Here is a 12,187-nt window from a genome sequence, read left to right as displayed (position 1 = left end):
TATCCCTTTCACCTTTCCCTGCACCCCCTCTCTCTGCAATATCCCTTTCACCTTTCCCTGCACTACCTCTCTCTGCAATATCCCTTTCACCTTTCCCTGCACCCCCTCTCCCTGCAATACCTCTCCCACATTTCCTGCACCCCCTCTCCCTGCAATACTTCTTCCACCTTTCCCTCCACCCCCTCGCCCTGCACTACCTCTCTCTGCAGTATCCCTTTCACCTTTCCCTGCACCCCCTCTCCCTGCAATACCTCTCCCACATTTCCCTGCACCCCCTCTCTCTGCAGTATCCCTTTTACCTTTCCCTGCACTACCTCTCTCTGCAATATCCCTTTCACCTTTCCCTGCACCCCCTCTCCCTGCAATACCTCTCCCACATTTCCCTGCACCCCCTCTCTCTGCAGTATCCCTTTTACCTTTCCCTGCACTACCTCTCTCTGCAATATCCCTTTCACCTTTCCCTGCACCCCCTCTCCCTGCAATACCTCTCCCACATTTCCCTGCACCCCCTCTCCCTGCAATATCCCTTTCACCTTTCCCTGCATCCCCTCTCCCTTCAATACCTCTCCCACTTCTTTCTCTTTTTTCCCCTCCTTTCCCTTTCTCTCCTATCCATGATTCTGTCACATGGAGACACACACCACTGGCCCCCGGCTTTCATGTTGTCACCAGCCGTCTGATAGATCGGAGCAGTCGCACTCTTGCACTCTGCTTTTTACACGAGTTTTGCTTACTCCGTCCTCTCTGAAGGTCTGCGTCCCGACTTTTCACCTGACTTCTCTTTTGTAGATGAAAAACAAAGCTGATAAAAGGGGGTCAGGAAGCTGCAGCTCCGCCCACCTAGTTTATCAGCAGGCCTCTCATAGATTTGTTTGTGCCGACATTTTAATGAAGGAATGTATCACAAGTGGTGCCGTCTGCACAGGACGCATGTCAGAATGATTCACCCAGCAAGTAGACCCGAGTGTCAGTCATTGTAGATACAACATAAAGATCACTGGGATTGTAATGACCACCCGTGACCCCCTTGAATGCCGTCTTCTCTTTTTCTGCAGCGTACCAGGCATCTCTTTCCATGAAGCAAGATCCGTCCAATGACTGCAACGATAACCAGAGGGAAGTGCGCATCGTTATCCAGAGGCGCGGGCAGAACGAGCCGGTGCTGGGCATGGATTACCGCCAGCGCAAGATCACCATCCAGAATAGTAAGTGTAGCCATGCTGAAAGTAAACCTGGCACTGCGCCCATTGTCGGTGATCGATCGAAAGTTCGAACTTATCGAGTTGTGGGACCGCATGACTTCCAGTTTCCTTAGAACTACGAAGTTTGCACACAAAACGTCTTCTGCACGAGCGCCATCCGCGGCATTGCCGTATACACATACACCAAAGCAATGAAGTAATAAAATGAAGTGGGATCTGAGTAATCCAGCACGTTATTAATCTGACTTGCCCCACTCAAGCGGCGGCCATATTGAGTGGGGCGCATGAGATTAATAACGTGCTGGCTTACTCAGATCCCACTTCATTTTATTACTTTATTGCTTTGGTGCATGTCTATAGGGCAATGCCGCGGATGACGCTCGTGCAGAACAAATTTCTTGCCCAAAAGTCGTACTTCTAAGGCAACCGGAAGTCATGCGGTCCCACAACTCGATAAGTTTGGACTATCGATAGAACATCGGCGTTCTCCGGTAGCCTGGCAAAGCCCTTGAAGATTCCTGGTACTTCCGGGTATTTGGGAGCATGTGACCACTTCTCCTTCCTGCAGAACAGGGGTGGGCAACTCCGGCCCTCCAGCTCTGCTTTAACGGCATATCCCATCGTGCCTCTGCCTCTCCGGGAGTCAGGCCTGTGGCTCTGAGTCTTGCAATGCTTAATGGGAGTTGTAGTTCTACAACAGCTGGAGGACCAAAGCTGCTCACCCCTGAGTTAGAACATCTGTTCGTTGTGGACTGCTGTCTGTGTCTCTATTAGTTAGATGTACTCTCACTTCCTGTTCTGCTAGACACTGGTCACCGGGACAGGAAGTGACAGGATATCTCCGCAGTGGGGGCCCAGGCATAAAAAAAAAATGCTGACAGCGGTTTGAACCCTTCCCTTCTTTTTAGAGGGGGTAAGGGGGAGGAGCCGAACTTTTGATAAGAAATTAGAAGAAATCAGTAATAAAGAGTTGAGACCCTTCAGCACTAACAACTGCAGCCGGCTTAAAGCTGAACTCCAGACAAACAGATCAAATACACATATGGGAGCTGTGCGACCTGCCAAAGATCTGTATCTCTGTCCATACAGGCCAGAGATTTACACAGCTCTGCCACACAGTACGCACAGACACACAAAGGTTGAACTTGATGGAAATGTGTCTTTTATACTCAAATACTGTCTAACAGTGCAGCCTTGTCTGGCAGGGAAGTATGGATAGCGTGGTTTGTGGCTCATGCGGCTGATGTCCATCTGGATTTCTATGCTTGTTATATATAACAAATAGACTTTGTTATAACATCTGTCAATGTTATTGTTGGCTGTCTCCTTGGGGGTTCATCCGAAATCACTTCTGTCTCTGGTATTTATGTCACCAGATTCCTCCTCAATAGCGCTGACCAGTGTTTGGACCTGGTTCAGTCCTCCAAATAAGGAAGTGCCATGGGCACCTCCTTCCATTCAATCGCAGTACAGGCATTCCCCACCGCAGATGCATGTAAAGTGTGCTCCTTGTTAGCACTGCAGCACAACTAATTGGCCCATTGTGCTGCTTTTCTCTCCTCCAATCTGAGCTGTATAGGGGGTTGTAAATGATTGATAGCAAGTCCACATTCAGATGATCACCTTTAAAAAAAAACACATTTCATTATCTCTGAATGGATACAGAGCTGTGACAAAACAAAAGAGAAGGGCGCCCACCCTAGTGCAGATTGTGCCCCCTCCCTCAGAACGGGGGAAGGGGGGCATGACCCCGGAAACGCGTTAACGCAGGCATTCGGTGCTGGCACACAGGCTGACTGTGTAGCTTCTCACTGATGTCCTGTACGTTTTTGTTGAATGCTCTGGTTTGGTCCACCATTGTGAGTATGATTCTACTCTGTTATGCTACTTTTCAATATTAAAAACAATCTGCACCAGGGGGGGCGCCCTTCTCTTTTCTTATCACAGTGTTCCAGTTCCCTTGGCTGAAGTAGGGCAGCGCCCCCAGTAATCCCTTACATGCATTTTTCCGTTGATGATTCCATTTGGCGCTTTTGATTTGTCTATTCGGATACAGAGCTGTGTCCTTTATATCTGCCTGGGGGTTAAAATGCGTTGCGATCCTCATAAGCAGCAACGCGAATGGTATTCCCGGATTGTGAGAATTGGGCGTATGTACAAATCTGGACGGGAAATCCGATAATCAGAATATGGAAGTAAAATGTACTTTGGGTTGAGCACAACGATACAATGTTACCTGTGATGATGTCACAATCTCATGATATATGTGCTGCAGATACACCAACTTCCTGTCTAAACTGTAAGGTCTTGTTCACACCTAGGCATATTGCATATGCGCGTCTGTCGCACGGTTTTTTACCGTGATTTGCGGTAAAAAAGTTGCGCGTTTCCGAAGGCTACTTGGCTGTATGCCAATGGAAACGCGCAACAAAATGGCCCAAAGTAGTACCTGGACCTTTTCAGGCGTGGTCGGTGTGATTGTCGGATGCAGCGGGATGCAGAGTGTCTGTGCGTTCTCCTCTTTATCCTCAGTGGAGATTGATGAGACGTGCTCACAGGCCGCCGTCACATCACGCCGCACAGCGCACTTTTACATCTTAGCAGCCAGATGTAATGTAAGTAGATTTCTTTGCTCGATGCATCTCAGGCTGGTTTACTGGAGCCCGACGCGTCCGCGCCTCGAGGATCGGATGAAGCGCCATTTGTCACGCTGGGGATCCCTGACAATTTTCTACTTAGTTGTCTCACCAGCGGTTTTATTAAGCGCAGGCCGCACGGCCTTATCTGTGGCTGCAGGGATGCGTCCTGAGTATGTCGAGCCCACAGCGGGCGCGTTGTCCAAGATTGAATGGAAGCGTGTAGTTAATCCTTGCAGTGAAGGGGGAGCCGCACTGCAAGTGTGAAGAAAATTCTTCCCCGGAGTTCTGCTTTAAACTCTGTGCTCATTAAAAGTACATTATACCCGTTGCAGCGTGTTTCTCATTTAAAGTCAATGTGAAGGCAATATGCAATAATCAAGTATGGTCTTCTATGCAGACGTAGGGGACTGTTTGTAAATGTTTTAATAAGATTAACACAACTTTGAAATAGGATTCACACAGGATTCAATTAGAAAATGCATGAATCTTGGGTGAAAGTTGTATAACTGCAGTATTATTCAATGCTGCCACCTAGTGTTTGTGTGTATGTATTACAGAAAATACTGCCACCTTGTGGTTGTGTATCATTATTACAGTCAACGCTGCCACCTTGTGTTCTGTCAATGTTATTGTTGGCTGTCTCCTTGGGGGTTCATCCGAAATCACTTCTGTCTCTGGTATTTATGTCACCAGATTCCTCCTCAATAGCGCTGACCAGTGTTTGGACCTGGTTCAGTCCTCCAAATAAGGAAGTGCCATGGGCACCTCCTTCCATTCAATCGCAGTACAGGCATTCCCCACCGCAGATGCATGTAAACAAAGGGGTGGGATGATTGTGATGACATCATTGACCTTATATGGCCACATAGCCCATGACACATAGACTATAGCCCGTACCACATAGACTATAGCCCATGCCACATAGACTATAGCCCATGCCACATAGACTATAGCCCGTACCACATAGACTATAGCCCGTACCACATAGACTATAGCCCGTACCACATATACTATAGCCCATACCACATAGACTATAGCCCATACCACATAGGCTATACCACATATCCAATACCACATAGCCCATACAAAAAAAAAAATATTCCTGTGTCTGTGTTGGAGATATTTCCCTCCCAACAACGTGAGTGAAATTCCTGGTGGTCAATGGGGTCACCAGAACTGTCCCCATTGGAAGATTTCCCATCTATTCCTTCTCTGGTGACAGCCCAGAATTTGGGATTTCCTTTCACTTTCAGTGATAACATTCACCAGATCAAATAGAGAGGGTGAATCTCCCTTTTATAAAAGAAGCCCTTTGTGTATCTAAAGCCAAAAGTACCCCCCACCCCCGTCTAGTTTTTTTGGCTGCCTGTGTCCCTGCTGGAGACATTCACCCTCTCTGTTTGTCCCGGTGATCACCGCCATGATGGGAAAATCCAAAATTTTCAGTTGTCACCAGAACAGGAAAAGAGAAGGAAAGCCTCCAGTGGGGATACTTGTTGCCATGACAACCAAGAAAGCATTTCCTGTAACTTAGTAGAGAGTTCCTCTCACTTCCTGTTGTGTCTACAGGACGGAAAGCAAAGGGAAATCTCCCCAATCAGGGTTTTTAACTTTTCCTTACCTTATCCAAAACTAAAACTAAAAAGTGTGTGAGCTGGAGATGCACTTCCCGTTCCAATGATATCAAAAACAAACAAAAAACTTTTGGGGGAAAAAAAAAAACTTTTTGGAAAAAACAAATACTGATATCATTGTATAGCGGAATGTGCAGGTGTCTAGCAGACAGATGGACAGTTGTATCTTATGACGGCCTTCTGATGGGATAAGGTGGTCGGGTGGCCTAGTGGTGGTCTGCTCCTTCATCCTCCAAGAGTCTGTTTCTAATGTAGCTTTGAATCTGATTGGTTGAGGTTGTAAAACTCAGACAGTTTGAGTTTCAGACCCTTCCTGGGTGAGTTCCTGAACAGTCATCTATCATTGGAGCCCCCGCCTGCAGCTCCTTAACCAGTCTTCTCTTTTCTTTGTCCGTAGAAGCCGACCTGGTCATCAGCGAGGTGATGTGGTGGGACCACGGGGTTTATTATTGCACAGTGGAGGCCCAGGGGGACACGGCTGGGGACCCCGATAAGGAAGTGAAGCTGATTGTTCTACGTAAGTACAATGGGGGCCAACCCTCCCACACCAGCATGGGAAATGTCCTCGTTCCTGGGTGTAACATTGCGTCTCTTCGTCCTGCACAGATTGGCTGACGGTGATGTTCATCGTCATGGGAGGACTTCTTCTCATCCTCTTCGTTTCCATATGCTGGTGTCAGTGCTGCCCCCACTGCTGCTGCTGTTACGTCCAATGTCCCTGCTGCCCTACCAAATGCTGCTGTCCAGAGGAAGGTACGGCCTTTTCTTTTTAGGTGGACCACTCTGTAATTTTGTATGTCTGCAGGAATAGATTCCGGACATGTCACAATGTAGAGCAGCTGTATCATTTCTCAAAAATATTGGTCATCATTGAAAAGCCACCCTTGGGCTCCACTCCAGTGACTTTACCTAGGCTGAGATGATATCAGTCTAACTGCAGGTTAGAGGGGGCATTTCCTCAGGCTCAGCTGCATGCCATTTTCTCTTAAAATTGATACCTACAATTCAAAAAGTGGACAAATGTGTCTCGTATGTTCTGATGGTGACCAATCCCAAATCCCTGACATTGAGTGTGTGGCTACAGAGGAGCTTATGGGCCAAGGAAAAAGAACAAAACCTGAGATATATTATCCCGGAATCCTGAGATCTCCGGACTCTATACTCGGCTCTCTGAGATAATATCCCGAAATCCTGAGATCTCTAAACTCTATACTCTGATCTCTGAGATATTATCCCGGAATCCTGAGATCTCCGCACTCTATACTCTGATCTCTGAGATATTATCCCGGAATCCTGAGATCTCCGCACTCTATACTCGGATCTCTGAGATATTATCCCGGGATCCTGAGATCTCTGGACTCTATACTCGGATCTCTGAGATAATATCCTGGAATCCTGAGATCTCCGGACTCTATACTCGGATCTCTGAGATATTATCCCGGAATCCTGAGATCTCCGCACTCTATACTCGGATCTCTGAGATAATATCCCGGAATCCTGAGATCTCCGGACTCTATACTCTGATCTCTGGGATATTATCCCGGGATCCTGAGATCTCTGGACTCTATACTCGGATCTCTGAGATAATATCCTGGAATCCTGAGATCTCCGGACTCTATACTCTGATCTCTGAGATATTATCCTGGAATCCTGAGATCTCCGGACTCTATACTCGGATCTCTGAGATATTATCCCGAAATCCTGAGATCTCCGGACTCTATCCTCGGATCTCTGAGATATTCTCTCTGAAATATTCATTTCCAGTTCTGAGATTATATCAGATTTTTAGTTATTTTACTGTGCCTGGTGCTCCTTTGTAAATGGCGCATGTTCCAGACTCTTGTCACCTTTCATGCTTGAAGGCTAATCTGTTCCTGCTGCCCTCAACAACCAACCAGAATCACTGCACAATGAAAACAAGAATGTGATTGGTACAGTGAGAAGAGGAATCACTGTCCGCACTCTGATGCGACCACCTGAGGGTATTACAAGTGGCCGCCTTCTCTGTATAAAGTTCTGTGTTTCTCCTGCAGCCATTGCACGCCATCGGTACATGAAGCAGATGCAAGGCCCCGTCCCCTGGATGATGGAGAAACCTTTCTATGCCGGAGCCGACCGCAATTCTCAGCACTCTTCTTATCAGCTCAACCCCTTACTTCAGAAAGGTGAGAGCACAGAGAGACCGCATGCCTCCATAATCCTGTACACACGGCCTGCATCCCCGTTATACCCACCATACTCCTGTCCTTCCCACCATTGTACCCTCCGTACACCTGTCCAGCATATACTGCCCACCATTATACCCTCTGCACTCTTCTCCTGCACCTACTGCCCACCATTATACCCTCTGCACTCCTCTCCTGCACATACTGCCCACCGTTATACCCTCTGCACTCTTCTCCTGCACATACTGCCCACCATTATACCTTCTGCACTCTTCTCCTGCATATACTGCCCACCATTATACCCTCTGCACTCCTTCCTGCACATACTGCCCACAATTATACCCTCTGCACTCTTCTCCTGCACATACTGCCCCCTTTCATATCCTCTGCACTCCTCTCCTGTACATACTGCCCCCTGTCATACCCTCCACACTCCTCTCCTGTACATACTGCCCCCTGTCATATCCTCCGCACTCCTCTCCTGTACATACTGCCCCCTGTCATACCCTCCGCACTCCTCTCCTGCACATACTGCCCACCATTATACCCTCTGCTCTCCTGTCCTGCGCATACAGCCCACCATGATACCCTCTGCACTTCTTTTCTGCACATACTGCCCACTGTCATACCCTCCACACTCCTCTCCTGCACATACTGTCTGCTGTCATAAGCTCCACATTCCTCTCTTGTACATAATGCCCGCTGTCAAACCTTTTGCACTTACACATACACTGCCTGCTCTCATATCCTCCACACTCTTCTCCTGCACACACAGCCATATGTTGTACCCTCCACACTCCTCTCCTGCACACACTGCCCACTGTTATACCCTCCACGTTCCTCTCCTGCACACACTGCCCACTGTTATACCCTCCACGTTCCTCTCCTGTACCCTGCATACTTCCTTCAGATTCCAAGCCAATCACAGAGAGAGCTTTCAAAGGAAAATGATTTAGATGGGATTTGCTTTTTTCTTCCTTTGTAGATCTCTCACTTCAGGGGAGCATTCCGATGGCCAGACAGCCAAGCTACCCACCCTCCAATAACAAAGTTCTCGACTATTTGGAGAAAGAGCTCAAAAACTTTAATACAGCCCAGCCGCTGTCATCGGGCCCTCACTACAGTGGGGCCAGCCACCACCCCAGCATGTTATCTTCCCTGGGCGAAGTTGGGGTCCGCGAAGTAGATCGCAGGGTGATCCAGCTTCCTCCAATCGTTGAACATATCGTCAGCTCTCATCGAAACAGTAACTCCAACCAACACCGCAGGCACCACTCATGGGACGCCTTAGAGAGCGACCGAGACAGGAGGAGGAACGGACCCCAGGAAGACTCCTACCCCAACGAGAGCGACTGGAGAGACGACAGGCAGAGAAGCGACCGGTCCCATGGCTACCGGAGAGGGCAACAAAATGACGGCCGCACAAGACGAGACCCCTCGCCTCCCCGCCGATCTGACCGTGCCAATCCTATCGACGACTCTGCTTATGATGACCCCCGTGGGCATTCCAACCAAAGCTCCGATCGCAGAAGGTCTCCGGAGAGGTCAAGGAGAGGCAGTCCTGACCGATTCTCGAGGCGAAGGAGGAGTCATTCACCCCCCTACAGACGCAATTCCTGGAGTTCGGATGAAGAAAGCCAGTACGCCCGCGGCAGGAGGGAAAGACGCCCGCAGTCCTATGACTGGCCGGAGGAAAAACCTCCCAGCTACAAATCTCTGGACGTTGCCACAGGGAAAAGCAAAAAACAGCGAGCGGCTGCAGAGAGACAGTCGGTGAGTTTGCCAAAATTGGAACGTTTCCCCGAATTGGTAGAATTATGTGGGTCCTCAATGGGAATCTGTAAGGATAGGTAGGTATATGGGAGCTGATGGCTTGCATACTTACATAAGACAAACTCCAGACTCCCCAAATCCACCCCCCTTGTGACCCCCACTAGCAGTTTTTCATACTTTTTCTTTTTAATATTCACCTTTTACAAGGTCTTCAGGCTGGTCACATGACACTGCAGGGTCCTCTTTAACTCTTCTCCCGGTGGTTGACTGATACAAAGAGTAGCACGAGTGATGACGTCAATTCCACTCTCTGGAACACTGTTAAAGGGGCACCATGGCGACTTTTCACTCAGGGGTGGGGTCATGACGCCCTGCACACAGGTTAAGCTACCCTGGGTGTCATTCAGCCTGGAAGACTGAGGGCATCTTGTGGTGAAGAAGAAGTATTGCGGGGGACAGCTCTGATTTAAGGTGAGTATTACAACCAGAGATACCTTTTTTTTTTTTTAATTGTACAGCATCTGGGGAACCTTTTTTAAGAAATAAAAACTTACTTCAGAGTTGGTCTCTAACAAGACAAAAAAAAACGATCCTATTTCTACAGAACACTCCCCCCTCCCTTCCACATCTCCATAACATAGCGAGGAGATGTACACTAGCCGAGCAGGAGAGAACTGGGTAGGGCTGACAACACCAATTGGGATTTCAGTGCAGCAGAGGCAGCGTTGTCGGCTCACTACAGGAAGTTATGAGCTCACTGGATTTCTGAAAGATCACCGGGTATTTCTCTGAACTCGCAGAGACAAAACATGGGGCGATGCGCAGGTATTGCAGAGATGTACTGAAATATTTTGTTCCACTTTCTCGGGCGCCAAGCAGCCGCAAGACGTGTGCTGGAGACATATTTTCCTTGTGCGTTGCTTTGGTAGCATGCACCAGTCGTTTCAGCGCTCAGTTTAAAGGGGCATACCGCTATGGTTTTTATGCATTTATAGCTATCCTCTAAGGCTGCAGTCACGCGGGGCTTTAGGCTGCGGCCGGGGATTCCTGCGGGAAGGACCTACGGATTCTTGTGGCAGGAATTCCAGGTGGGTCTAACAGATGCGGCTACTGTGCCCGTTCAAGTGATTGACAGGCTGTCGGCAACCTGATGCAATCTGTCTGTGTCCAAGGACAATTTTCTATCCTAATCTACAGGTAATTGTTCCATGTATGATTACATGAGAACTGCCGCTGACAGATGCGGCCGCTGTCACCCTGCCGCTGTCACTTCAGTGGGTATAGGAGCCGCATCTGAACGGGGCACACCCGGCATTCTTGCCGCAAGAAACTGTAGGTTCCTCCCGCAGGAATCCCCAGCCGTTTCACGTGATTGGAGCCCTGATGCATATACTGTATGTGTGTGAATGAGGCCATGGAGATGAACCATTTTCTGTCTTTCAGGACCGGGCCAGTTCCAGAAGCGGAAGAAGTATGATGATTTAGGAGGATGTGGTCACCAGGAAAGGAGTCAGTGCTGAACTAAGAAAAGGAGATTTCACAAAACCCTGCAAGAAAAAGTCGGCCATGAGCACAGCAAAAATCCACCTGGGGCAATCTCTATGGAAAAGTGATTTGTGATCAGTGTCATCGCCTGTAGCAACCAATCAGAACCAATCTGACTGATCCGTCTTCAGTATAGCCGACCCGATTGGCTGCTGTAAGGGAATGCACTTTGGACCTCATCGTTGCTCCATCCGCTCCCTCCGTTTTGTTCACATTGTGGGATTGTTAAAATGTTTCCAATGGCAATTGTATTTCTTTAGTTTGGATGTGGAAGGGTTAGGCCTTTTGTCTGGGAAGATTCACCTTCTGTCTGTACCGGAGTCCAGTGTCACCAGGACAGAAGGTCGGGGAGAGGCCAAAAACGTTGAGTTGTCCCCAGAGTGCAAGAGCTGAGGAAAAGAAAAATCCTCCAATGGGGACACACAACCATTAGAATTCCATACACCTTTGGTGAGATTTCCTTTTACTTCCTGTTGCATCTCCTCCAGGACAGGAAGTGAAGGGATATCTCCCCAGCAGGGCACAGACAGCAAAAAAATAACATTAGGTTACCCTTGATGGACACACTCCCCACACCCCCCTCGTGTATTTTGGGGCAGTGGCACCACTGCTGGAGACAACAGTTCACATTCATCAGGGCATTTAAAAATGGATTCCTTTAATATTCCAGCACAGTAATTCAAGTAGATGTAAACCCTGATTGGATAACAGTTTGCTAAAGCACCGTGTTTCATAAACAATTTCCAGGCTTATTTTTCTATAAAATACAGTCTTCTGTTTTTTTTTTTTTTTTGTGACCTCTCGGTGCTGCTGACCTCCTCCGGAATCTTTCAGCCACTTCCTGTCTACATGTATCATCATCATAGTGACAACGGTGGACCATCCACCATGCAACACTGTGTAGGACGGTCACCATCCAATGGTGGACCATTCACCATGCAACACTGTGCAGGACAGTCACCATCCAACAGTGGACCATTCACCATGCAACACTGTGCAGGACAGTCACCATCCAACAGTGGACCATCCACCATGCAACACTGTGCAGGACGGTCACCATCCAATGGTGGACCATCCACCATGCAACACTGTGCAGGACGGTCACCATCCAACGGTGGACCATCCACCATGCAACACTGTGCAGGACGGTCACCATCCAATGGTGGACCATTCACCATGCAACACTGTGCGGGACAGTCACCATCGAACGGTGGACCATCCACCATGCA

The 12,187-nt window shown here is 48.5% G+C and overlaps 1 protein-coding gene across 1 annotated transcript in view; it reads left to right on the top strand.

Moving 5' to 3' along the window:
• Positions 1 to 10,937, top strand: part of ILDR1 (immunoglobulin like domain containing receptor 1) — a 24,861-nt gene extending 13,924 nt beyond the window's left edge. The window contains exons 3-8 of the mRNA XM_018568746.1: positions 1,056 to 1,205; positions 5,873 to 5,992; positions 6,082 to 6,228; positions 7,509 to 7,640; positions 8,626 to 9,413; positions 10,857 to 10,937. Of these exons, the coding sequence (XP_018424248.1) occupies positions 1,056 to 1,205; positions 5,873 to 5,992; positions 6,082 to 6,228; positions 7,509 to 7,640; positions 8,626 to 9,413; positions 10,857 to 10,898 (1,379 nt within the window). The 3' untranslated portion in view covers positions 10,899 to 10,937. The remainder of the gene's footprint in view (positions 1 to 1,055; positions 1,206 to 5,872; positions 5,993 to 6,081; positions 6,229 to 7,508; positions 7,641 to 8,625; positions 9,414 to 10,856) is intronic.
• The last annotated feature ends 1,250 nt before the right edge of the window (positions 10,938 to 12,187 follow it).

The sequence above is a fragment of the Nanorana parkeri genome, unplaced genomic scaffold, assembly GCF_000935625.1.
Source record: "Nanorana parkeri isolate BGI_ZX_2015 unplaced genomic scaffold, ASM93562v1 scaffold1239, whole genome shotgun sequence".
Lineage (NCBI taxonomy): Eukaryota > Metazoa > Chordata > Amphibia > Anura > Dicroglossidae > Nanorana > Nanorana parkeri.
Note: the sequence above shows the minus strand (reverse complement) of the source record. Positions and strands in the feature narration are given on the sequence as shown.